Source organism: Ctenopharyngodon idella, chromosome 1 (genome assembly GCF_019924925.1).
Source record: "Ctenopharyngodon idella isolate HZGC_01 chromosome 1, HZGC01, whole genome shotgun sequence".
Classification (NCBI taxonomy): domain Eukaryota; kingdom Metazoa; phylum Chordata; class Actinopteri; order Cypriniformes; family Xenocyprididae; genus Ctenopharyngodon; species Ctenopharyngodon idella.
Window position 1 is genome coordinate 17444988 of NC_067220.1, and position 27454 is coordinate 17472441.

The 27454-nt window shown below is 35.4% G+C and overlaps 4 protein-coding genes across 4 annotated transcripts; 1 reads left to right on the forward strand and 3 right to left on the reverse strand.

Moving 5' to 3' along the window:
* The first annotated feature begins 33 nt into the window (after positions 1 to 33).
* ankrd37 (ankyrin repeat domain 37) lies at positions 34 to 6978 on the forward strand. The gene is made up of 5 exons (XM_051890157.1): positions 34 to 182; positions 3227 to 3339; positions 3553 to 3711; positions 3830 to 3921; positions 5264 to 6978. The coding sequence occupies exons 2-5, from the start codon at positions 3316 to 3318 to the stop codon at positions 5484 to 5486; spliced, it is 498 nt and encodes a 165-aa protein (XP_051746117.1). The 5' UTR covers positions 34 to 182; positions 3227 to 3315; the 3' UTR covers positions 5487 to 6978.
* ufsp2 (ufm1-specific peptidase 2) lies at positions 6963 to 13222 on the reverse strand. The gene is made up of 12 exons (XM_051890114.1): positions 13144 to 13222; positions 12853 to 12931; positions 12541 to 12724; positions 12405 to 12465; positions 10999 to 11153; positions 10686 to 10878; positions 10157 to 10303; positions 9340 to 9504; positions 8902 to 9026; positions 8147 to 8223; positions 7595 to 7719; positions 6963 to 7183 (listed from the first exon to the last, which is right to left on the reverse strand). The coding sequence occupies exons 1-12, from the start codon at positions 13144 to 13146 to the stop codon at positions 7097 to 7099; spliced, it is 1401 nt and encodes a 466-aa protein (XP_051746074.1). The 5' UTR covers positions 13147 to 13222; the 3' UTR covers positions 6963 to 7096.
* A 190-nt stretch (positions 13223 to 13412) lies between these two features.
* On the reverse strand, positions 13413 to 16772 carry si:dkey-256e7.8 (uncharacterized). Its single transcript, XM_051890125.1, has 2 exons — positions 13859 to 16772; positions 13413 to 13747 (listed from the first exon to the last, which is right to left on the reverse strand). Coding segments are annotated over exons 1-2 (1017 nt in total). The 5' UTR covers positions 14874 to 16772; the 3' UTR covers positions 13413 to 13745.
* A 313-nt stretch (positions 16773 to 17085) lies between these two features.
* Positions 17086 to 27454, reverse strand: pdlim3a (PDZ and LIM domain 3a). The gene is made up of 7 exons (XM_051890132.1): positions 27287 to 27454; positions 22477 to 22628; positions 21882 to 21966; positions 21602 to 21789; positions 19832 to 19965; positions 18700 to 18811; positions 17086 to 17961 (listed from the first exon to the last, which is right to left on the reverse strand). Exons 1-7 carry the CDS (start codon positions 27377 to 27379, stop codon positions 17793 to 17795), a joined length of 933 nt encoding a protein of 310 aa, XP_051746092.1. The 5' UTR covers positions 27380 to 27454; the 3' UTR covers positions 17086 to 17792.

Sequence of the window (27454 nt, forward strand, 5' to 3'; positions counted from 1 at the left end):
TTTGTCGCCATCTCTGTTCGAAACCTGCAACTGCAGTTATTTGCGCAATTATCATCTTTATGTGGGTTGTGCATCGGCACGGAGGGAGAATTTGTAGCTGTACAGGTACTTCGGAATCACAGGTTGTAGTCTTGGAAGTATGACCAAAATAAGAATTTTCACCGGAAAAGTCATCTGAACAAGTAAGTAACAAATCTGCTACTTTTGTTCTGACCAACTGAGAAAAAAAGCATTACAATAAATCGTGCTAGCAATGGTGATTAAATCTAATGATCTCTTAGCTCATATCACATCAAACCGTGGTGCAAATTATTATTATTGTTTTACTAAATTGTTAATGTTAACAACATCAGCATTGCGTGTATCGTTACCTGTAGATTTCAATTTCTGTACAATCTAATCTCTAATTGTCCATTTGTCATACCATACAATCCGCCATCAAAATGATAAGTTTAATTATTTCAGCTGCTGTTAGAAAAGGATATAAATGAGCCGCCACCTGCAGCATCCTTCACATACCATATAGCCTACTAGCTGGGACTCATTCTTTATGTAACGTGACGTAATGACGCAAAGACAAACAGCGGCATGCTCAAATTTCCAGCGGAAACCTACCAGTACCACGAATTAGCACTAACAAACGAACAAAACATTATTACAAGCTTACTGTTGTGAATCGGGCTAAGGTAAGGAGATAGTTTTGAACACTGGCCGGTTATGTACTTGCTCAAAAATTGATTTTGGATAATTTTTAACCAAAAAAGTTATGGACTGCAGCTTTAAGCCCTGGGTATACTTCACTTTCCACGCCCGGACGCGTCTCACGCGCAGTCGCGTCCGCGCATCTTTCAAAGTATACTAAACCACGGATGCGCACGGATGACTGAGTTCGACACATGCGCAGTACAATTTTTTCTATACTCTTTACTAGACATCGTGTCATCAACGGGACATTCGCTGGGCAAGATCAGAGAAGAAAAATAGTGCATCCACCATTGCAACATAGTTCAGAAGATACACCAAGAGAACAGGAATCAAAAACAACGGAGAAGGCATGCTTCTGAGTTTACTCGTCTTGTTTTTGAATCGCTCTTTACTTACTCTTCTTCAACGACTGCACATTGTGCTCAGTACTGTGCATATTGCCACCTAGTGGACTCTTCTGTCCTGCTTGCGCATGCGCTGTTGCATGCGCACCGTCCGCGCGGTCTCGAAATTTGGGCTGCACGCGGACGGGGTGTGCGGCCGGCCGCAAGTATACCCGGGGCTTTAGGGGCCGTTCACATATCGCGTCTTTTGCATGCTCAAATTCGTTATTTCAAATGTAACCGCACGGCAGGCGTGCTCATAATAGAAGCGACGCGGTCACGATGCACATGCGATGCGTTTTCCAGGCACATCGAGATGAAAAATTCTCAACTTTTCAGAATGCCGCAACCGCACCGCGGTTCATGTGACAAGAACCAACCGATCAGCTTCGGCCTTTCTGTAACAAAACATCGAAAGCTCAGCCGAACAGATGATCATACCTGTACAGGGTAGTTTTTATATCTCAACTCCATAAATATATCTATCAGTAAAGCTAATGCAAGGGCTAGAAATCATTTAAATCAAGAGCACATGGTTGCATAGCAATGACAGATGCCACGGGAGCGCAAGCACTTTGGAAAGAAGGAGAAAGCGGCGCGGCCACACTTTCCATGCGTTTTTAGATGCGATATGTGAATGGCCCCTTAAACTGTGATATTGTACAAATATATGGCTCAGTTGCCAAGAGTGATGCGTTTTTAATCTTTCATATGCCACATAGTTTCTTTAAAGACCCAGTTTTTATGTGAAAAAAATAATATTGTAAATATTATAATAATAAATTAATAAATACATTATTTTTCCACTTATAGCTTTGTTCTGCTATAGTCTATTTATTATTAAATCTAATTATTAATTAAAATATATTTATTTAAAACAAATCTTTTTTCTTCACTGTTTTTTTCTCTAAATTTTTCCACAGACACCTTAGCACTCCCTTGTGGCCCCCAGTTTGAAAATCTGCTCCTGACCAATAATGAATGAATGAACAACATTATTAAATTGATATAAAAAAATTAAAAACAGAAAAGAAAATTAAGGGCAACAATTAAATGCAAGTCAAACTATGTACTTTCATTAATGTCATTAACTCATTTTCACTGTCTAATATTGTTTTGGACTAGCTAAATATTGTTTTGGGCTTAATCACATCTGCATGCATTCATTTATTTGGTGAGGCCAATGACAAATCAACCACATTAACCATCTAAGCTGCATAATCTGTTTCATTATATTAATTAAGCTGTTAAACAAGCATTGCCTTTGTCTGTGATATTATAGTACGTGACCACTGTGCATGTTTAATGATTCTGTTGCCAACTCAGTCTTAAAGTAGGGCATTCTGCTAAATTGAGGGCATGTAGCACATAACATTGCCTGAAAGCCCCTTTCATGTTTGCTTGGCACAAGTGGCATGACAGATGATCCATCATCCTCACACTATGCAAGGCCAGACTGCAAGTCCACAATCGCTATCCTGATGCCACCCTTTGCCATTACAATAAATGTTGAGAAATATTTACACGTGTACATGACCAAGTGAAGGACAATGCCGAACACTGCCACATTGCAACAGCAGTTTACAAGCTGTAAGGGTTGACATTTTCAGTTATGTTCAACCTAATTTGTGATGTAGGCCTGTATTGTAATTCTGCAGCAAAGAAAAGACTGTTGATGTAATTTGGGAAAGCAGTAGATGCCAAATAAACATAAACTCGAAAGCACGAACAAGAAGAAAACACACAATTTCTGAGAACAGCCCAACAAAATCATTGGTGTAATTTTGTCTCTGACCAAACCCCACTCCAACTTAAAATGACCAGTTTTATTTATTTATTTTTTTTCTTAAATAAAACAAATAAATTTTTCAGAACACCATAATGTAAACAGTGGCATTATTAAATCTACTTGTTAAAGCAGAGCGTCTCCGAGTACGTGTGAATTGATGAACAAAGTGCCTACGTGTGGAACAGCACACAGCTTGTTCGCGAGCTGTAGGCGGATTGATGCATAGTCACGTGCCACTGACTACCCATTCTTGATTCTGATTGGTCAGCATCAAAGAACCATGTGGTCTAAATAGCTTTTTATACTTCTGCTTTTTATTGTATATGCTCGTGTGCTTGTTTGATTGCAGAACACTGATGATCAGCAGCGGAATAGCTGTCACACCCAGAGAAACTTTTAGACGGCATTATTCTTTGTTGAATTATCCAGACATCAGCTATGTTTTTGCTTGAGACAGAGTCGGTAAGTCAATTTAACTACAATACTATTATGAGTATAAAAAGAAAGCGCTATTGTTTAGCCAAGTCGCTAAAAAGTGCTGTTTTAGAGGTGTAAAAGACCATAACGAAAGTTGTTCTATTTGTCAAAAACATTCAATAACGCGCTTTAAAACTCTTAGAAAATAACAGTCTATTGGTTCAAATGTGGTTTCTGTTCCATTGAATATCCATTCAGCTGGACTGTACGAGTAATCTTTTTGAAAGCGGATTTGCTGTGAACGGAGGTTTGGATGGTCCCGGACACGGACAGTCTCCTGCGCATCTTGCGGCATGCGGGGGTCAGGCTTTCTGCTTGCTTTGGCTGCTGCAAACAGGTGCTGATGCAAACCAGCAGGTAGGCTACGTTGTCTCTAAAACTTCGAAAAATATATAAAAAAATAAAAACCTAGCGGGTGTTGCTTAAGTTTCTGTTGTTAATCATGCCATTCTTCCCTGTGTTTTTTTTTTTTAAGGACGCAAGTGGAGAGACGCCCATTCATAAAGCAGCCAGAGCGGGCAGTTTGGAGTGCATTAGTGTGCTGATGGCAAGTTATGCACATTTCGAGTAAGTGTGTGTGCATGGGAGGTTGAATATTTCCTCCTTCCAGCGTTTGATTGACCGAGAGAAACTTCCATATCCACAGTATTTGCATATTTACAAATTAATATTATACGTTGACTATGCGATACAATAATGGCCCTAGTCATGTTGGTTGGAAATCACAATATCATAATTAGCATAGGCTAACTTCAAATAATTTAATCTTTTTTTTTTTTTTTTTTTTTTTTTTTTGAGAATGTTTTACTGTCTTATTAATTCTGTGACGTTTTATGGTTTGTCTCACTTTTAAATAGTTAAAATATTAGATAAAATGACAGAACACAGAGCCTAGTAAAATACATCAAAATTTACAAAAACATTGCAATGAAAAGACATTGATCTTGTATATTTTTCATATAGCCTACAATGCCATTCATAAGTTTGGGTCCTTAAGATTTTTTAATGATTTTGAAAGTCTTTTATTCTTACCAAGCGTTTATTTTATTTAAAAAAAATCTTAATATTGTGAAATATTATTACAATTTAAAAGTTTTATGTTAATATATTTTAAAATTCCTGTGATGGCAGAGCTGAATTAGCTACTCTAGTAGTCTGTCAGTGTTGAAAACAGTTTTTGTGGAAACATTTAGACATTTTCAGATTCTTTGATGAATAGAAAGTTCAAAAGAACAGCATTTGAAATAGATTTTTTTAAATAGTGTAAAAGACACTTTTGATGAATTCAATGCATCCTTGCTGAATAAAAATACTAATTTCTTCTTTTTTAAAAAAATCTTGTAGATTTATTAGCTAACTCTCAATCCCTCACTGAAAAATAACTCACTTTTCTTGATTCTTGTTGTTACCATTGTTTAAAAAAAATCAAGCCACATGCCCAGTTAAAGGGTTAGTTCAGCCAAAAATGAAAATTGTCATCATTTACTCACGCTCATGTTGTTCCAAACCTGTATGAGTTTCTTTCTTCTGTAGAACTGTAGCCATTGACTTCCTTAAAAGAAAAAAAAAAAAGTACTATGGAAGTCAATTGATACCGTCAAATGTGTGGTTATCAACATTCTTCAAGATATCATCTTTTGTGTTCAGCAAAAGAAAGAAACTCATACAGGTTTGGAACAACATAAGGGTGAGTAAATGATGACAAAATTTTCATTTTTGACTGAACGATCCCTTTAATAGAGTTTATGTGCTTGAGATTGTCCCAGTGCATATCTGAAAGTCTGGTACACCATATCATAGACAAACACAGGCATATTGATTTTTAAAAAGTTCAAAAGAGCTCAAGCATTATTTACCTGTAATCTTATGAATATTAACACGTCTTCAATTATTTTTCCCTTCCGTTCAGCATTTGCAACAATGCTGGACAGACAGCTGAAGATATTGCATGGTCTTGTGGGTTTGAGGAATGCGGGAGGTTTTTAAACATGCATCGGAGAACACAGGACTTAAAGAACGCTTCATCATCCCCTCTCGCTGAGCGGCATGTACAGAGCAGCACTCTCGCAGGACAGAAGAGAGGCCGCGCAACCTCCAGTGCTCAAGACGGGAAGAAAGCACGGGACTGGTGATCAATGCTCTCATTAAGAGAGAGAATTTCATGTAACATATAGGCTGTTTAACCACTGATGTGAATGGTAAACAGATAATGCTTCAGTATGTCCTCAGAGTCTGAATAGAACCTGTGGACATTTGGTATTGAGCCTACTGTAGCCTCAACAGTGAAGAGAAATTGACCCTGTTCTGGGATCAGTGATTTGGGGTCTTAAGTTCAAGCGGAATCACTGACACTGTAGATCTGTTCAGAGTGATGTGTGCTTCACACACAGATACCTGCCAACACAGAGCAGATGCCAATCAAGGCAAAAGCAGAGAATTTCCTGGTGGAGGTTGAGATTGCACTGGAAAACGTGCAACATTTAACTTCGATCACATACATCTTGTGAATCAATTAATGCTTTCAGGATTTTATGACTGTCAGTTGAGGACCGTGGAAATGAGTGGATATAAATGAACAAAACAGAAGACCATTGACTTGCTGCCAAGCTTGGCTAATCAAGACATTCTTCATAAGGCTAGATTAGTTGTATGTGACATTTTTGGTTTACATAAACATGTTTTGACAAAAGCAGTTTTTTTATAGCTGTTTTAGGAATGATTTGAAAGAGATTTTATCTGCTTTTCCTTTTATTGAATTGCAGGAAGCCTTATCTTGTGAAGATGGTTCAAAGATATCTTGTGAATTTGATGTATGACAAACTCGTAAACTTGGGTAGTCTCAAGGATATTATGTCATTACAGGATTTTTTTTTTTTTTTTTTTAATACAGTTGCTAGGACCCATTTCTCAACTCTTCACACAGTGAGCACAACAGCAGCCTATGTGGGCTCAACTAGATCATTTTCTATTGCTTCAGCACAAAAACTCTGTACCTACAGAACAATTTTTCAAAACTTATAATCAAAACTTAACATAATGCAAAACTGTATAAAACATCAATTTGCTACATTTTTCTACAGTAATACCATATTGAAATATATTACAAGTGCAAAAAAAGAGAAACATTACAAAACAATTAGATGTAGCTGAAAATCTACACAGATGTTAGTCTGTACACTGCAGTGAATTCTAAACAGTAGAGAGATGCAATTCTTGTTCTGTAAAGAAATGTTATAAAAGAAAACCATAATGCTATATAGTGTACTTTTAAACCATAATGTTTTATGAGTGACAAAGTGTGTTTGTTGGGTGACAACCTTTGCTACTGCTGATTTGAGACATATGTTTTGGTAGTTTTAGTGCATTTTTTATGTGAAATTAACTGCTGTGCCAAACTGGAAGTTGGTTAAGAGAACTGTGTTAAGAGTTTTGAAAATGAGACCTACTTTAAGTACTGAGAAATGTAACCTAGTGGTTGTAAAAAAAAAAAAAAAAAAAAAAATCTGTAATATCCATTTACAGCCTCACAAGACATTGCTGAAATCATTGTAACCTTTAGCGTGACTGAAAACAGATGTTTAAAACATTGTAAGGAGGACAATGGGTAATAAATGATAAATCACTTTTTTTTATTTTTTTTTTACTGTGGAATATAGTTTTGTACTCATTAAAAACAATGAGACTTCTGTGATTTCATGGATTTGTAGGAGTAGTACAAGTGAATAAGTGTCATGCACGTGACTCAGATGGTCTTGAGTCTCTGGGGAAGGCAGAGGTTGTAATAGGCATTTTGATCCCAGAACTCTGGCCCCTTCCATCCACACCAGCCCTGAAGAAAACACACATTAACAAATGACCTACTTAAAAAAAAAAAAAAAAAAAACACTGAGCCATCGATTCACAAATGATGTAACTCATAATACACTAACTAACTAATATAAATAGGATATTAGGGAAGCTCTAGGTGCAGCAAAATCTGTCAGTTCATATTTGATATACATTACTTGACCTTCAGACAACCTTGTAACAGTTGCTAATACCTGAACAAGTAAGTGATGTTTTACACCATGTTACATTTTAAATCCCATGCGTGTCTGGGTATAATGGAGGAACGACTCATAAAAGGTGATTATTATTATTATTTTTACAGAAGTTTGTTATCATTGGGACAAAACAAAGTTTAACTTTGTATTATTAAAATAAAAACTCTTGACTAGAGTAGTGATGGTGTCAAATGTACCTTCTCAGTGATGGTTTGCAGGTCCTCTCCACCAGTATAGTGAGGGTCCAGGATAAGAAAGCGTATTTGTCCAGTGTTCTCGCTCCACGCTACGCCTAGAATAGTGTGTGCAAGTACCCCCCCACCTGGTGAGAAAGAATTACCAAGCTTTTACATCTAAAAATAGCAAAACAACAAATTACATTAAAAAAAAAAAACAAGCAATGTTTTTTTTTTGTCCTCACATTTTTTAAACATTTTTCTCTTGCTTAAAAATACAGTAAAAACAGTATTATTGTTTTTACAAATTAAAATAACTGTTTTCTATTTTAATATATTTTAAAATGTAAATTATTCCTGTGATGGCAAAGCTGAATTTTTAGCACCATTACTTCAGTCTTTAGTGTCACGTGATCTTTCAGAAATCATTCTAATATGATGATTTGGTGCTCAAGAAACAGTTCTTATTTTATATATATATATATATATATATATATATATATAATCAATGATAATGAATGCTCCCATTCAATCGCAAATTGAAGGAAGGTGCTAAAGATAACATCAACGCACCAATCATGATAGGAGTTCCTTCAGTCTGGAAGTGGTTGGCCAGCTCTCTGCCCTTGGTTGCCAGCTCAGATCCCTGACTTTAACAGAAAGGCAAACATTTTTACAATTCAATCCATTCAGAAACTTTATTGTCAATCTATTTCCGCATAATCTAGCATCTGCTTTAGTTAAGTTTAAGGCTGGAATACACCACAAGACTTTTGCCTAGATATTTGCCCTGATTTACAGTCTAGAGAAGTTGACGCTAGTTATCGAACGTCAGAGCCAGACTTTGGCCAGTCAGAGTCAGGGTTTTCACAGAAAATCAATGGTCACCGACTCCAATTTTTTTACTTCATACTATGATTCCATCCAGTTGGAGGATATCAAATGTGTTTTATATTTTTAACTGATTTTAGAACTCACATTGTTTTCTTTTTTATGCATCTCCTAACATGTTTCTGCAAGTTTGTTGTGTTTGAAAAGACTTGAAAAATCTTGTAGCATGTGATCCTTAGTAGTTCAGTTTATGATACCCAGTTTTTGTCTATAACCATTTACTAAGTCGGCAAATGTATTTATCTAGTGTTTTAAAATTTGATCAGATTTTAAAAGTTGTGTAAAGTATTCCAGCTTTTAACCAAAATGCATAGCTCAATTGTGTAAGGTGGTATACAGGAGAAAAAAGTATCTAGTTTTTCAGAGTCTGGCCATTAAAAAGAAATAAGAAAAAGCATAATCACCCTAAATAATAAACATACAAAACCTCAGTCTACCTGACAAACAAGATCTTTGAGGTGACCCCCAGCAGCTGGTTAAGGACAGCCTGAACTTCAATGGAGCCAATCCACTGACGTGAACCAACAAAACGTGGCTCTTTATCCCCAACATCCACAAGAGCCTGACAAACCAACAAATGTATAGATTATAAGAAGGGCTGTACCTCTTAAATCCATATAACAAGACAGCATAACTTTAACTCCATCCCATACAACAAGGGTTCTCAACTCTGGCCCTTGATGTTCCCTTTCCTGCAGAGTTTTGCTCCAACCCAATTCAAACACACCTGAATAAGCTAATCAAGGTCTTCAGGATTACTAGAAAGTTATAGGCAGGTGAGTTTTTTTTTATTGAGGTTGGAGCTAAACTGCAGGAAATTGGATCTCGAGGGCCAGAGATGAGAACCCCAGGCATACAGTGACAGTTGTGTTTACCTGCTGGATCTGCGTGTGTGTGGGAACCGCTGTCTCCACATATCCTTGCTGCTGGAACCAGGAGCAGATCGTCTGAAGAGAACGATAGGCACATCCCCAGCCATCATCATCCACACGATCCTGCATGTAGTGATGATAACTGTACACACCCTGCACCAGATACAGCTAGAGAGATAGACAAGAGAATGTTAATGGATAAACGTACTACTATTGGTATCAAGAGATCTGGCACTTTAAAAGGTGCTCATGAACATATATTCAACCCCCTTTAATGGGGTAGTTCACCCACAAATTAAAATATTGCGATTATTTACTCACCCCCAAGTCACTACTCACTTACAAGAGTAGTATGTCCAAATTCAAAGTACTCATGAAAGACTAGGCAAAAAGTACCTGGATGACCTACTAATTCCGGCAAGATTTTGAAGTGATCGATTTCAGATGCAGCCATTTTCTTTGGTGTTTATCAAATCACATCAATCTGACATGTCTAAAGTTACCATTTTTTAAGCTAACAAACCAAAAGTGCCTTTTTAAAATAAGTACAGAATCAGTGATTCTCACACAAAACTCTCATATGACTTCAGAAGGTTTGGAATAAAAAGTTTATTTTTTTAATGTTTGATGCATACTGGTGTATTTTTGTCATATTTTGAGCTTGAACCGACTCTGTATGGAAAAGAGCAGTGCGAAAGTCTTTAAAATTATGATTTTGTGTTTCACAGGCAAAAAAAAAAATAGATACTTCATGTCATTCCAAACCTGTTAAGAAAATGAATTTAACTGGGTGAACTATTCCTTTAAAGCACAGTCTCACCTTAGCATCCTCAATGTTGGGTGGGTTCAGGTGTACGTGGGGATTGCGGAGGTAACCGTCTTTATAGGCTGCATCAGGGAAATGAAAGGCATTGGCACGTCTCAGGTATGGCCTGTCACTTGGCAACTCAAATTTCCTATGCAGATCCTACATATAAAGGAAAGTGACATGATTTAGAAAATACCCATGTGCATCACTAATAAATAGCAATGCTTAGGATTGACATAGACATCCAGTCTTCAGTGTCACCTATTTTGATTTGGTGCTTAAGAAACATTTCTTATGATCATCAATGATGAAAATAGTTGTGTGGCTTTTTATTTTTGTGGAAACTGTGATACAAGTTTTACAGGATTCTTTGCTGAATAGAAAGTTCAAAAGAACAGAATTTATTTGAAATAAAAATCATTTGTAAAAATGTAAGTCTTTATTGTCATATATTTTGATCAATTTAATGCATCCTTGCTGAATAATGTATTCATTTCCTTCCAAAACGTTTTGAACGGTAGTGAATCTGTGCATGTCTTGCCTCTCTGATAGCCTGTAACTGGCTGTCTGGCACTCCTGCTGGGTAGATCACAGTGGTGAGTCCAGCTGGTTCAGGCAGTCGAAAGTGAAATGGCTGTGGCACAAGAAAAGAGGAGCCCTTCCTGTACCGCAGCACCACCTCTTCCATGTCTGCTAATTGCTTCCTTAATGTCTCCACCAGCCCCGTACACACTCTGAACAATTGCACACACAAACAATCATTCTGGTGAATTTCACATCCAGATATTAGCATTAAAATCATAGTAATTAACAAATCACTTCCTTACAAAAAAAATAAAAAATAAAGTACTCACGATGCCAGGCTCTCATCGGTGGTCACAGACACAACACAGTCTAAATGCAATGGCATCTTCACACAGTGCTGTTGTGTGCTCATTTGGATAAGACTCGGAGCTTCATTCCCAGCAGGGTCTGTGACCTCAAACAACAGCTTCATATTCACTACAGTCTAGAGAAAGAGAATTTCTGTTAGAATGACTGTTAACAGTCACCACCCTTCAAATAGTGAAGGGGTTCAAAAACCAGAGGGGCCATTAAAAAGTTCAGAGTACAATGTAAATATGCAAATAAACTAAGAAAACCAAATCATTATGTTTATTTATTTATATATACACTACCAGTCAAAAGTTTGGAAACATTACTAATTTTAATGTTTTTGAACTAAGTCTCTTATGCTCATTAAGGCTGCATTTATTTCATAATAAATACAGAAAAAACAATAATATTGTGAAATATTATTACAATTTAAAATTATGATTTTCTATTTTAATATACTTTAAAATATAATACATTTTTGTGATCAAAGCTGAATTGTCAGCATCATTACTCCAGTCTTCAATGTCACATGATCCTTCAGAAATAATTCTAATATGCTGATTTATTATCAATGTTGAAAACAGTTGTGCTGCTTAATATTATTTTATAACCTGTGATACTTTTTTCAGGATTCTTCGATGAATAAAAAGTAAAAAAAAAAATATCAGCATTTATTTAAAATAGAAATCTTTTGTAACAATATACACTACCGTTCAAAAGTTTGGGGTATTTTTTTTTTCTTTCTTTTTTTTTGTTGAAAGAAATTAATACTTTTATTCAGCACGGATGTGTTAAATTGATAAAAAGTGATAGTAAAGATTTATATTGTTAGAAAACATTTATATTTTGAATAAATGCTGTTCTTTTTAACATTTTATTCATCAATGAATCCTGAAAAAAGTATCACAGGTTCCAAAAAAATATTAAGCAACACAACTGTTTTCAACATTGATAATAACTGAGTATCAAATCAGCATATTAGAATGATTGCTGAAGGATCATGTGACACTGAAGACTGGAGTAATGATGCTGAAAATTCAGCTTTGCCATCACAGGAATAAATTATATTTTAAAGTATGTTAAAATAGAAAACCATAATTTTAAATTGTAATAATATTTCACAATATTATTGTTTTTTTCTGTATTTATTATGAAATAAATGCAGCCTTAATGAGCATAAAAGACTTTGTTCAAAAACATTAAAAAAATAGTAATGTTTCCAAACTTTTGACTGGTAGTATATATACACACATATATATATATATATATATATATATATACACGTTATAGTTAAGAAATGGGTTCCTCATAAAGGAAACATCATATTTAGGGATCCATGGAATCAAAAAGTTTGAAAACCCCTGATCTAGTGAAATTCTCTCACAGGTCCAGATCTTTTCTTATCTTTCTTTTTTATGGTCTTCTTGCTCCCACCATCATCTGATCTGTGAAAAGCAACAAGAAAGTATCTTAGTTTGAGAACAAGTACGTGTGTGCAGTTACCAATATAGATCACTTACTCTATATACTGCAGAATGTCTCCACATGCTGATGCTTCTGTCAAGCTTTCCATGCTTGACCGGAAACCAGTGTTGGGCCATAATAATATTGGACTGTTACAGACAGTGAAAACAATACTTTTGGATGAAACCTTGGATCGAAGACCCTGAAAACTTTTTGATATGATGCTTTGACTTTGTGAACCTGAAAAAAAAAAAAGAAACACATACAGACACTTTTTTTCATATCCAGATTTAATTCATGAAGACATCTAAAGTTAAAAGTTTTATCCAATACAAATCCAGCTCATTCTTTTATAATTTGAGCCTTACCATTTGGATTGTCAAGCTGGCAAGAAAACTCCAAGATTCCCTTCACTCGAAAAATAATGGCGCACTCCTCTGAATAAACCTGAGGAAATAAAAATACACACCATTAACTACTAAATATAGAAATAATTGAGTACATAGGTCTTGCTGTTCATTACAGTAAGCACTTCTCTGAGAAGCATATGTTGACAAAAGGCTAGTTCATATTATATTAACTTAGTATGCAAATAACGTTTCACAGAATACATGCGGTTCGATTTCAACTAGTTTGTTTTTTAAAAAGAAGCTTATTACCATTTTAATTCCCTCGATCAAGGCTCAAATTCAGCTGCTGTCACCAGGAGGCTGACATGTTTGATGACGTATCATAACATGTCCACATCTTCTTCGTATACTTGATGTCGTATAACAGGGAATATAGTCTCTTACTGCCCCCTGCTGACCCGAAAGTGACTACTCAATGTGTAAACAATCCTACTTTGCCGTTTTAGAAATGATTGTAATTGTAAATAGCAAGTAAAGATGTGTTCTTTCTAGACTTTCAGAACAAGTAATATTGCTTGAGATTTTTTTTAAAGAATTTTTATTTTTATTTTTAGCCTGTAACAATAACAATAAAGACTTTGTGATAGAATTTGTGGGGGAGAGAGAGGGAAAATGGCAAAAACAAACAGCATATTTAATGACAGAATATTGTTAATTAACTTTTCACCAGTAGAGATTCATTTTAGAATGAATAATAATAATAATAATAATAATACAATTAAATAAGAATATAATACAATTTAAAATATCAAAAAATAAGGAAATACTATATTATATAAACACTTTTGCATTTCCTCATTCTCCTTGGTTCTGTCTTCAAATTGCACCTTTATCTGTCATGTTGTGTCTCCTCCTATCAGTAAGAAAACAGTAAAAAATAAAGTTAACTTGTAAATGATGATCATCATCAAAATGTTAATTATGTTACGATTTTTATTGTCTTGTTTCAACTAGTCTTACTTACAGGATCCTAAACTGGTAAACTTTGCCATGGTGGACTGTAAAGCATTGCTCTCAGGGTGTTTCCCTGTAAACCCCCTGAGACCGGCAGCTTTGTTCTCTCCTTTCAGCTGCAGTGAGATGCTGTTAGTAAGACTGATATATTCCTTATGGAGCCTCTTTACTTCCTGTCGCAGTAGATTTCTTTCAGTCTGTACAGTGAGCAGACAACACTCAAGCTCATCCAGCTCCTGCTGAACTCTCTCAGCTCTACTTTCAGCATCTTTTATGACCTGACAGTTGTGGTCCAGTCTCTCTCTTAGATTTTGGTTTTCCTGTTGTAGCTGAGTTACAATCTTCCTCTCTTTGATAATTTCAGAATCCTGTTTCAATCTTTGAGATTCGACTGGTTCTGTTAAGTTCTTTAGTCCCTCTTGGAGTACAACTGTTTCTCTTAGTTGCTGCTTCTCCTGACAGTGGTGGTCACAGCATTTGGTGACTCTCAGATCGGTGGACTGAGGTCTGTTCTGCTTTAAGACCTCTGTAATTCTTTGCCTCATTTGCTGGTTTTTAATGAGAAGGTGTTTGTTCTTCGAGTCCAGGTCTTTGTTTATGTTTTTAAACTCTTTAAACCTCTTCACAAATCTCTGCAGCTCTGTTGTGCATTCCTTGGAATACTTCTCTGTCTTTTTAAGCTTCTTCTTAACCTCTAGGTTTTCCTTCTCTAATTGTGTGCACTTTTGTAAATAAACCTCAAATGGACATTGACGAGTTGGCTTAGCTGCAAGGCTGTAGTCATGGCAGCTTGCTTCGTGTTTCATGCCTTTATTTTCCTTCTTATTCAGTATTAAGTTGTCCTCCTCAAGAGGCGCCATTGTATTGCTCAGTTTCCGCACAGTGTCTTTAAGATCTGTGGTTGCTTTAGACTTGCTGTCCATAACGTTGGAATGGTCTCTTCCTCCACCTTTACTTGCTTGCATGTCAGGGTCAGAATTGAACCCACATGGTACACTACCATCTGAAAATCTGCACTTCTCCATGATGTCCGTCACATTATGAGTTCTGCTGTGTCTCCTTTATCTGGTCTACGTAAAGCTTTTCACTTTCTCCTTCAACCTGTCAGTTATGCAACACTAAACAGCTTCTTTTCTTTTGTGTGTGATGCCTGAAAAGGATAATCTAGTTATCTCAAATGTAGGCTTTTTAGAGTAGCAACCCAATGCAATTTACTATTAGAAATGTATAAAAATTTAAATTTAGTGGCATCAACACAACACAACAAAGCTGTTGCACTCGTCAAAGAATGGCACTCCACATATACTTTCATGCTAATTTCAATAGAAGTAAATATGGTAAACTTCTTTTTACATTAAAACGAGTTAAAATGTAATATATATTTTAATTATAATACGCCTATTATATTTTAATATTCTAACATCATTTTAGTTTTACTTAAAAATGAACAGAGCAAGATATTGATTTGTTTATAACAGGCCGTATTTTGTATCATTTTGCATACATTATAGCTAACCGTTACCATTACCATTTTAGGACATTCTCTAGGCCTATGTCTGTTTGTATTTGAAAAAACTAGGCTACATACCGCGAAAGGGGAGGAGACTTACTGATAATTTGATTATAGCCTACTTCTCCTTGCTTCGACTCACATTAGTTTATAGTTTGATGAATGTAGCTGGTAACCAAGGTGATGCTAGTCTCGTGCGGTTCACGTCATTACGTCGTCTCTTGAGCTTTTTTTTTTTTTTTTCACCCAGAACTCCTTAATAATGCCTCAATAATAAGGTGACCAGATTTTTTAAATGGAAACCGGGGACATTTCCTATTTGAGTGGCCAAATATCGCAGAAATCTCATTTGTTATTATCTAATAATTTAAAAAACGGGGACAATACATTTTTGAATATTTATTATTATTAGGCCTATTATTATTAGGCTACATTAATAATTATTATGGTTTAGTTTTATTATTAGGATTTTTGGTCTGGTTTTAATACAATTCACCAGAACTATTACACTATTAATAGTAGGCCTAACCATTGCAAAAGCAGGTTAAAACAATATGCCTATTATGTTATAACAAAAGTATAACTTTACAAAAGCACTTTACAAAAAATAAAACAACATAAATATAAAAAGATAAGATAAATAAAACGGCATTTAATATTTTTAACATTTATTATTGAATTTAATGTTTTCATTTTCACAAGCTGTTTATACTCTAGGCTCTATACAACCTTTTTTTTTTTTTTTTTACTTTTAACTATTTTTAACTATTATTTTGCATTTTAGACACATTTTAAGCACAAAGTTCCAAGTGTAGTGTATTTATTATTATTATTATTATTTTATATATTCATATCTGAGTCTACCTTCACGTGATATAGTTAAGACGTGTGTGTGTGTGTGTGTGTGGAAATGATGCGATGTGACTGCGGAACTTCTAGGGACGTTTAAAATTGAGCAAAACAATCCCTCACCCTGTTGAGGCCCTGTTATAAAACACATACAAACAGTATTACTTTACTGTAACATGAATAGTTAGTATGTTACTACTACCTTGAAACCGTTAACGATGTTTTTTTTATAATTGATAATAATGACGCTCTGCTCTGATCCAGGTTACGTTCTTCATGAAGTAGCGGCGCGCGCGCGACCAAGTGTAGTAGTGTAGCTGCAGAGCGCCCTCTGTTGGTGAAAATAATCACTACACGATTGCTCTGATAACAGGCTGCTGCGGGATTTTTTGCTATGTATTTGCGGGTTGTTTGAAACGAGCTGTAAAACGGGGACATTTTACGGGGACAGCTCCAGTCGGGGACACAACACGAAAAACCGGGAGTGTCCCCGGAAAACGGGGACGTCTGGTCACCCTACTCAATAATCGATCACATTAATTGTTATCGACCAACGATAACATTTTAACCGCGTCATTGATGAATACTAGTACATTTTTTTTTCTGTAACTACATAAAGGGTAATATTATTGACGACGATCGATCGGAACATTTAAATGTAAATTGTAACATGCTTATGGATGGACAAACCTATCTATCTGACAAAATAACAATTAAAAGCAACTTTAATGTTCCAATTTTTTCTTCATTAAAACATTTTTTTATGTTTGAATGTCACATTTAAAACAGTTCTGTAAAGGTTTTACCATGACATTTATTTTTGCTACTTTTCAAATTACTTGTCTTAGCCTTGTGCCAGACCCAGACTTTCAATAAAATTTGATTTCTATCAGTTATTTTATTTCCAGAAAACGGAGCAATTTTGCCACTAATAAAGTTGAATCAAAAGTCCTCTTTAAGAGGCAGCAGTGTCAGTGAAGGGCATGCTTGAGATGAAGAGAGATTACATGCGACTCATCATGCAGAAAACACAACAATAAGGTAAATTTCACTTGTGTACATTACTCCAGGTGACAGTAAATTTCCAAAGCAGACTTTTCTTTACAAATGATGACAGTAGAACAAAAGGGTTCAGAATCAAAATTAAGAAATGTTTTTGTTGTAACTCTATAGGCTACATGACTCATTTTGAAATACTTCCTGTGACCTGCAAGCAAATTAAACACGATCATGGCAATGATGTAGACATGAAACCACTTGAGTCTTGTTGGACATTATGTTTCATGTGCTAGGAAAGCTCTCCCCTGTCCTGTTTAAACACAGATAAGAGAATTATGATTCTCAAAAAACAAAACCTTTTTTTATACAAACGGCAGGCAATGGCAACACACCTGTTCCTATAAAGTAAGTGCAAAATACTGCATCCCAGCACACATGACACGACAATGCACTATCCATAAACCTGTGTCCCTTGGTATCTGGTTGACATAATTGTGCATGATTTGTGGCAAAACTTTTGTGTCAGTGGTTAAAACAAGATGTTCATGCACTGAGTAGTTGACTTGTAGTTAGTGCCGTCATGTAATCAGAGGTCTGGACTCTCAGGAGGTTTTGCCCGGGCATGAGCGTGGGTTTCACAGTACAGCTCATCATCTATGAAGTAGTATCCTTTCTGCTTTAGGTTTTCCTCACATTCTGTGCACACAAAACAGTCCGGGTGACGAAACTTATCTTGAACCTTCACAACCGTCCCACTGAGAAAACAGAGCCAGAGAGAGAGCGAGAGAGCCACAGAAAAAGAGACAAGGATGTTAATCTGGATTCATGTAAAAAGAAGTCTTTTATAAGTGTACCTGACTGTTCACAAGTTTGGGATTGGTAAGATGAAAAACTGTAACATTGTGAATTATTATTACAATTTAAAATAACTTGTTTCTATTTTAATATATATTAAAAAGTAATTTATTCCTGTGATGGCAAAGCTGAATTTTCAGTATTAAAAGTAGTCATTACTCCAGTCTTTAGTGCCACATGATTTCGTATCAATGTTGCTTAATTTTTTTTGTGGAAACCATGATTATATTTCTCAGGATTCTTTGGTGAAATTTAAAAGAACAGTATTTATTTGAAAGATAAATATTTTGTAACAAATGTCACTTTTCACTGTCACTTTTAATGCACCATTATTAGTTGAATAAAAGTATTAACTTCTTTCAGATAAAAAAAAAAAATCTTACTGATCCCAAACTTTTGAAATGTATAGTGTACATTTTTCATTCTGTACATTATAATGTTGTGATGCTTCACTTGAGCCTAACATTTATGTATTTTTTAATTCAGCCAAACAGTGTAGATGTGTCAATTATCATTATTAGCCATAGGATGAATTTTCAATCCATCTCTAAGAAACACATGGTGGCTCGTATTATCAAGAATGTTGGTCTAGGTAAATAAATGTTTTGACAATGCAATGGCTCAGTGACCTGACTTACACTATGCCGTTACCACACTTATCACACATTGGTAACTTGTGCAAGTTCCCCGCAGGAGCAGATGGCTTGGTCATTGGGGCACGAACTTTCCTTGTCACTAATGGACGTGTACCTGTCAAAGATCAAAAAGATCTGAATCCCAGTACAATGTTTGCTGAATAAATCCAATCCGACTGCAGATTTTGAAAGTATTGTTTACAGTTTTTTTTAACTGCTTATACACATTTTCAAAACTTTGCCTCTTTTTTTTCAAAACTTTACACACAAATCCAAGAATTGCACACACAAAACACAAAATGCCTCACATCTCTTGCAAAATGAAGCAATGCATTAAAAATATCACAAACACATTTCAAAAGCAAACATTTGTCTTACGTTGCAAACACCTTTGCCATAATATTCTATTTTTGGATATATCATATACACACAGTTATTCAAAACCTAAAGCTCTTCTTTCATGAGCTACAAGATTGAAAGAAATTGGCAGAGAGATGTTGAAAAATTCACGGTAAACACGAAAGCAAGATTGAAACCAAACTATTTTTTACTGTAGGCATCTGTGGTTGTGAATACAGTATTACAGTACGAAAGAAAAATACATCAACCATGTGTAGTTGGACAGAAACACTGGTTGTGTTTGAAAAAGGAAATCAAGATACTTCCTGTTAGATCTTTGTGTGTCACATAGAGAATTGTGTGTTTTGCAAAAAAGTGTTTTATGAAATTGAAAAGTTGAAGGCCGAGAATTAGTGTATGGTTTTACAGATTTGGTGTGTGGTTCTGGTGTTTGAGTGTCAGGTTTCAGAAATTGTGTGACAAGTAAGGATTTTGTGTGTAAGCAGTTGAAAAAAAACTGTAAGTACCCTAAACTTTGCAATCGGATACTATTCGTTTACATGTGTATTCAGAACAACATGTAACTAAGCACAAACATAACTAGCATATTTGCCTTCATGATCTAAAATATGTCAGAAATCTTTTTTTAGCAAACAATCTAACGTTTACATGGCTAATATTGTTATATTTAATTAATTATTTACCTATTTTTGTCTCTTTAAATATTACTGCATAGTACTGTATAGTTCTGTATAGTTCTTTTATGTGTGCTTGTGTGTGTACATGTGTGCCATACCCTCACTGTTGATAAAGCTTTGTAAGGCTTTAAAGGCTCCAGACTGTCGCGGTTCGTGGGGTTCGTCCTCATCTTGATTTCTCTGCAGCATCCGATATACATCTGAATCCTCTATATTGCTAAGCTTCCTGGGACTACACACACACACACACACACACACACACACACACAAACACACACACACACACACACACACACACACACACACACACACACACACACACACACACACACACACACATAATTTCACTGTAGTCCCCTTCAAACTACCCAGCTAACAAAAATATATTCTAAAAACATTTCGCTAACGTTCCCATTAAAGGGTTAGTTCACCCAAAAATGAAAATTCTGTCATTAATTACTCACCCTCATGCCGTTTTACACCCGTAAGACCTTCGTTGATCTTCGGAACACAAATTAAGATATTTTTGTTTAAATCCGATGGCTCAGTGAGGCCTACATAGCCAGCAATGACATTTCTTCTCTCAAGATCCATTAATGTACTAAAAACATATTTAAATCAGTTCATGTGAGTACAGTGGTTCAATATTAATATTATAAAGCGACGAGAATATTTTTGGTGCGCCAAAAAACAAAACAAAATAACGACTTATTTAGTGATGGCCGATTTCAAAACACTGCTTCATGAAGCTTCGGAGCGTTATGAATCAGCGTGTCGAATCATGATTCGGATCACGTGTCAAACCGCCAAACTGCTGAAATCACGTGACTTTAGCGCTCCGAACTGCGGATTCGACACGCTGATTCATTACGCTCCGAAGCTTCCTGAAGCAGTGTTTTGAAATCGGCCATCACTAAATAATTCGTTATTTTGTTTTTTTTGGCGCACCAAAAATATTCTCGTCGCTTTATAATATTAATATTGAACCACTGTACTCACATGAACTGATTTAAATATGTTTTTAGTACATTAATGGATCTTGAGAGAGGAAATGTCATTGCTCCCTATGTAGGCCTCACGGAGCCATCGGATTTAAACAAAAATATCTCAATTTGCATTCCGAAGATTAACGAATGTCTTACAGGGTGTGGAACGGCATAAGCGTGAGTAATAAATGACAGAATTTTCATTTTTGGGTGAACTAACTTTAAGTTATGAAAATGTTATTTCTGAATGTTCCCTGAATGTTCAAATGGCCAGTTTTTTTTTTTTTTTTTTTTAAATTAAGGGAATATTCCATTTTATAATTTTGCTAACATTATACGAATGTTATTTTTGAATGTTCTCTGAACATTGTAAAACAAGTAACATTTAAAAAATGTCCATTTGTTCAGTTCTGAGAACGTTCCCTGTCAACTGGGTAGATGTTATATTTCAAATAACGATAGGAACCCTAACAATGTTTCCTGGTGAGCTCAGCTCTACTAACATTCTTACAAAAATACCCATGTTCTGATCATAGGGCTGCACCCTAATAGTCGACTAACCGTTAGTAGACGAGAAGAGGCTAAGTCAACCAAAAACTGTATTAGTCACTTAGTCGCAGGGGAAAAAAAATTCACAGGAAGTGGCGAAGTCACGCAGTCTGTGACAGACAGATTGTCAACAGCTGGCCTATGTGGTAATTGCAGTACATCGGGCAGGACATCCAAACACTTGCCTATCATTCATCAACCTCAAATATGGCTTATCATCTGAAACATGTAAGTAGCAGCAACTTTACATGGCTGCTCGCCTTATCATTTACTGTACTAGAAGGATTTAGATGAAGTAGTTTAGGTTCAGGTATGAAGGACTGTAACATTCACCTTGCTGGTTTGTTATGGATGAGTCCCTTGAGTTGTCCTTGTAAGGCATCATGGATATTGCCTGAAGAGTAAAGGCCAATAGGGGAGTTGTAGGTTGGACTCACCACCTGACGCGTTTCATCGATGTTGGCTGCAGCCACAAAGGGCGAAGCCCTTCGATTATGGCCTGTTCCTATTGGTCTGTACTCCTGTCAGCCAAAATTATAAGCATCAAAGACAATATCAAACTATGATACAGTTGTGCAGGTAAACATCATATGTAAACTATGAAGACACATACTTGTCTCTCTGCCTCTAGGTTCATTTTAAATGGACTGGATTTGTTGTCTTCAGTGATATTTGGTGACCACAGCTTAGTCTCTGGTCTGCAAAACAATAATGTTATCACATTTTTAATTATTTCTTGTTTTTCTTTTTTGCTCTGAATACATTTTAATCATGATAACTCTCAAAGTAGTGTTAATATATTTGGTGTTGGCGGATTAGATCTACTGCTGCAGAGAATATCGACTAGCTACTGCTATTAGACACAGACACGCTGCTGTGAGCATGTAAGATATGTTGCTGCTGCATGAATAGACATACACAAATCCTGTAGCAGATCTAGGCAGGTTTTAGAGGAACTCTGATACTGGACTAGCCTACAGCAAACACTGAAAAAGACTATTTAAATGTTGAACAAGCAATCTCATTGGCTGCAGAATCAGCTTGTGCCATGTGGTAATGTTGTGGTTGCATCATGTAAAGGACAATGTTGATGTTGATTTTAAAAAAAGCTCATGCACATCAACTACCCCTTTATGTGGGTGCAGTGTGCAGCAGTTGGTCAAGTTGTACTCAAGCACATTCATATGGACCTATAAGTGACCTCTGACCTCTCAACAGTAAGTGTGAGCTGATAGGTGGCATCCTTGATTAGATTCTGAGCATCAGAGTGCATCATGTTTAATGCAGAAACTCCATCTATCGCTAAGATGATGTCTCCAGGAGAGAGGTTGACTCTGGAAGCTTTACTTCCTGGTGATATCTGAAAACACAGAATGGTAGACAACATCAGCAGAAGCTAACTAGTGTTAGCAAATGGCAAAGCTGCAACATTGGTTAAAATATATTTTTTTCCCTTTTAAATAATAATAATCACTTAACTGCTTATCAGCATATTTGAGCCTCTAAATTATCAACATGATCAGAACTTTGCAGAAAAACCTGTTGTACACAACCTACTACATTTTGATCTCAGATTGATAGTTTATACTTTTTTGTCTAATTTTAAAAATGTCCACCTTGAGGTTGTGGTACACATGTCTTCTTGCTATGAAATCTTTACTTATTTTTATAAAGTGAACAAGATAACTTTTGTATAAATAATATATAACTTTTATAATAACTTGTTAGTAATATTTGAAGATGAACACTTAATGGACCAAAGACACTTAGGTTTACTTGATCATCCATAAATAATATTACAAAAAAAAAATCATTTTAAAATATGATAAATTAGGCTTTTAAATCAGGTTTATAAAATGTTTATAATCTCTCAATCATCACTGTATTGCATTGCATTATATGTTTTGCCCCACAATAAAAACTACAGAGGTTTGATTATAAAACTAAGCATTTAAATCTTACAAAATCAAATTACTAAAGCATATTATTGGGAGATATAGAGTGCCAACTGATTTTTGTATGCATTTGATGTAAATAGTCTATTATACTATTATTAAGATCTCATTGTTTTACATTACTGGCTATCAGAATTCTATCTTATTTTTTTTTTTGGCCTTATAAATATCAGCAACTGCACCAAGTTGCATAGTTTTTTGTTTTTTTTAGTATGAGCATCATTTTTTATATATATCATACTATATGAGCCATAAAAGCCTGATGTATCAAATGATACTTAACAAAAAATACATACAGAATGTACTTTTTAAAAAAAAGATTTTTACAATATTTTGTCAAAATGTTCGATAATCTTCTCTGACTTTTATTTCATATGTCAGGCTTTACAGTGTTAATATTTGGGAGCCATTATTTTAATATTCAGGTTATAAAATGTAATGTAATGTGACTCCCTCCCCCAAAAAGTAATATGAATTAATAATTCATGATATTAAAAAAATACCTTACATTTTTAAGGCTTTATATTAAGGCTTTATGTTTTGAAAATATGAAACCAACATAAATATAAAGCATATATTTATAAGAACTTGTTACATAAAAAAAATAAAATAAATGAACTTGAATTTTTGAAAAGATTTTTCTTTTTCTTTATCGTGAAAATTCTTATTTGTCATTGGCCCTCATACAAAGTTGGAACAACATAAAGGTGATTAATGATGACATTTTTGGTTGAACTATCCATTTAATATCTCAAGATTGTGTGTGTATGTGTGTATTTAGGTCCTTGTCATCATTGGTATGTGCACCCGTGTAAACTACTCTACAGTAAACATGCTGGAGGAAATAACAGTCTCCAGAGCAGTTCTGCAGTCCTGCTGAAGCTCTAGAGATGAATTATATGAAGCTACACATGCAGTGCATTATTTGACTTGCATTACATGAGCAGAATGGCATGTATAATGGTATAAGAACCAAATGTAAAGGTGCATCCATCATATCAGTCATACATCAAGGCATTCTGAATGCAGAGTGGTTTTCAGTTGAGCTGCACTGGTTTGGCTTTGGATCAGGTCCTGACTGCTAAATGAGCTCTTTATCAGCAAGCAGAAAGAAGGATCAAGAACTCAATGTGTTTCTTATAGTCTCTCATCCATTCATCCCAGATGTACATTCAATAATGCAGACCAGCTATCCTAAATAAAAAAGCGGTCTTCCGCCAGGCCGCCTTCCATATTCAAATTACAGAAAAAACGGAACTAGCTTCGCGTCAGTTAAGTGTTTTTCCGTAAGTTAAATAGAGAAGGCATAGGATGTAGCGTAAGCTTTTTGAACTGCCAGAGTTTTACACTTTCTTTGTAAGTAGAATGCGGAAGGTGGTCTGGTGGAAGGTAGATATTTTACTTCATAACTTGTTAAATATAGATATTTTTTTACACAAACGCATCGCTTCACTTCAGAAGGCCTTTATTAACCCCCCGGAGCCATGTGGAGTACACATTTATGATGGATAGATGTGGATGGAAACACTTTCTTCAGCTCATACTTGTTGATCCTTGCTCACTGCCATTATGAAGCTCGGATGCGTCAGGATATTTAATAATATTTCTCCGATTGTGTTCATCAGAAAGAAGAAAGTCATATACACCCAGGATGGATTGAGGGTGAGTAAAGCTTCATTTGAAAGTGAACTAATCCTTTAAAAATTACCCTGCAATTGTACTTTTGGTATACTAAACTGGTACACTTAAAGTCTGCTAAATTGGAACAACTAATTTTGTACTAAATGCACTTTAATTGTGCGCAAGTAGTGCTGAGTTCCAACTAAAGATATACTTAAGTATTTTTGATTGTGTACAGGGAACTATTGCAAGTATACTTTAGGTACACTTCAAATATCTTGCATTTAATGACTAATATTATTCAAAGTTCATACAATCCTTATCAATATTGACATTAAAACACATTTTAGGCTTAATATTAAGAAATGTGCATTGTGCACAAGTAGTACTCTAAATAAAGTTTTAAATGATACATTTTAATTTTTAAAGTAAATTATAATTTTTATATCAGTAAGTCTCAAGCGATATGTCAGTAAATATGTTTAATATACTTAGTATGAAATAAATGTATTTTAAATATATTACTTTTTTACTAGGGATCCCTCTCGTGCCTCAGTTCCACGTCTGAAGGCCAACAAATCCCACTCTTACGTTCTGAGCACAGTCCAGCAACCTGCTGCTGGTAAAACAGGCCTGGTTTCCAAACATACTTAATAAAGTCCAGGTTACAATCCTAGCTGTAAGTAAAAAACAATTCCCAAGGCCTAGAGACAGAGGACAGGAGGGCGTTTGACCAAAAATGGCTGCGCGATGTTAAGATTAGGTAACGGTGTCATGCTGAACCCGCAGAGTGAGCAGAGAATGTTCCAAGTGTGAAATCTCATTAAAGCAAAGTAGAAATCCAAAACTAGATCTGCACAGGGAACAAAAGCATAAAACCTCTGTGCAAACAGATCAGCACAATAACTTCATTGTGTATTTCAATACTGGATCTTTGATCATGTAATAGGTCATAACCTTTTAAACACAGCAAAAGTTATTGAAACAATCCATTTTTTTTGGAAACAATACCTCAGGATGAAGAATAAGTTGATCATTGTGTGAAGATTCAGTTTGTATCACTTCATGTGAATTTTAAGCAGCTGTTTTGAAAGACTTGAGTTCACACAAATATGAAACTTGTAATTAATATCACTCAAGTTTTTCCAAACCTGTATGACTTTCTTTCCTCCATGTAATACAAAAGCTTCAGTCTCCGTTTGGATAAGAGCAGCCAGGATACTCCTCAAAAGTTACCTTTTGTGTTCCATGGAAGACACAGAAATTCATACAGGTTTGGAATGACATGATGACTTAATTTTTGGGCGAACTAAAAGGGATATCCCTTTAAAGGGATAGTTCACCCAAAAATGAAAATTTTGTCATCACTCACCCTTAAGTTGTTCCAAACCTGCTTGAGTTTCTTAGTTCAGTTGAACACACACACAAAAATGATATTTTAAAGAATGTTGGTAATCAAATAGTTGATGGTAGCCATTGACTTCTATAGTAGGAAAGAAATACTGCGGAAGTCAATGACTACCGTCAACTGTCTGGTTACCAACATTTTTCAAAGTATCTTCTTTTGTGATAAACAGAAGAAAGAAACTGACACAGGTTTGGAACAATATGAGGGTGAGTAAATGATGACAAAATTTTCATTTTTGGCTACACTATCCCTTTAAGGGCTGAAAAGACAGAGCTGTTTGAATACGTATGTTCTCCTATCTCTCTTTCTTTTTCTTTTGGATCCTCTCTGACATTTGTTTAGATGTAGAATACACAAATCCGCTGCCACAACAGGTGTGAGGATCCAAATGTTAGTTCCAGCATGAGTGATTCATCAACAATTTTAGCTACACACTTGCATACACAGTGCAACATAAATAGAGCATGAGGACAGCTATTGTTCTTCCCCATAAAACATTCTCTTTATAAGGCATCTTATACTACAATCCTCAAGTCATGTCCGATTTTGGTTTATACAATATTGGTATCAAGTTGTCATATTCCTTTTCTTTTACTCACCCTTTTTGTGTTATTCTACTATTCCTTCAGTATTCACCATTCTTTATTGGCATGCATTATGAAGGGTCCTTTTCTAATTGAGCTATATAAATAAAAATATATTTGAAACATTTTGAAATGATATATATATATATATATATATATATATGATATTATTATTATTATAGAAGATGTGAGAATGAATCAATGAGGAACAGAATTTTTTTAGAGCATATGAACACACACTTCCTAAAACAGATCAGTGATTCAGCAGTCAAGTCTGTCATCTGATTAAGTGTATTTTTTATGTCTATATGGGTGATGTAAGACGCTATTTCTATAAATGAGACAGTTGCACTTTTGAACTTGTGAAAGTTCTTTATAACACACAATGCACTTTTGTTTTTCACTGAATTACAACTGAATTAAATCCTAAACAGATAACACCCACACTCACTTTGGCGATGGTGAGGGGTTGGCTGAAGTCCCGTCCTCCAATAAGTCGAAAGCCCCACGGTGCGGGTCCATCCAGCACAACAGTGAACGCCATATCCACAGCAGGTGTGTGTGTGTGTGTCGAGTGTGATGGTGTGTTCAGCTCTAAATCCTTTTCAGAAGAGGGAAG

Coding starts and splice junctions, on each gene's coding strand:
- ankrd37 (XM_051890157.1), top strand. CDS start 3,316: ATGTTTTTGCTTGAGACAGAGTCG. Junction 3,340..3,552: donor TTTTGCTTGAGACAGAGTCG/GTAAGTCAATTT, acceptor ATATCCATTCAG/CTGGACTGTACGAGTAATCT. Junction 3,922..5,263: donor GCAAGTTATGCACATTTCGA/GTAAGTGTGTGT, acceptor CCTTCCGTTCAG/CATTTGCAACAATGCTGGAC.
- ufsp2 (XM_051890114.1), bottom strand. Junction 9,505..10,156: donor CCAACATTGAGGATGCTAAG/GTGAGACTGTGC, acceptor CTATCTCTCTAG/CTGTATCTGGTGCAGGGTGT. Junction 9,027..9,339: donor CACACACGCAGATCCAGCAG/GTAAACACAACT, acceptor TTGGTTTGTCAG/GCTCTTGTGGATGTTGGGGA.
- si:dkey-256e7.8 (XM_051890125.1), bottom strand. CDS start 14,873: ATGGAGAAGTGCAGATTTTCAGATGGTAGTGTACCATGTGGGTTCAAT.
- pdlim3a (XM_051890132.1), bottom strand. CDS start 27,379: ATGGCGTTCACTGTTGTGCTGGATGGACCCGCACCGTGGGGCTTTCGA. Junction 21,967..22,476: donor CTCACACTTACTGTTGAGAG/GTCAGAGGTCAC, acceptor ATTGTTTTGCAG/ACCAGAGACTAAGCTGTGGT. Junction 17,962..18,699: donor AAGTGTGGTAACGGCATAGT/GTAAGTCAGGTC, acceptor CTGTTTTCTCAG/TGGGACGGTTGTGAAGGTTC.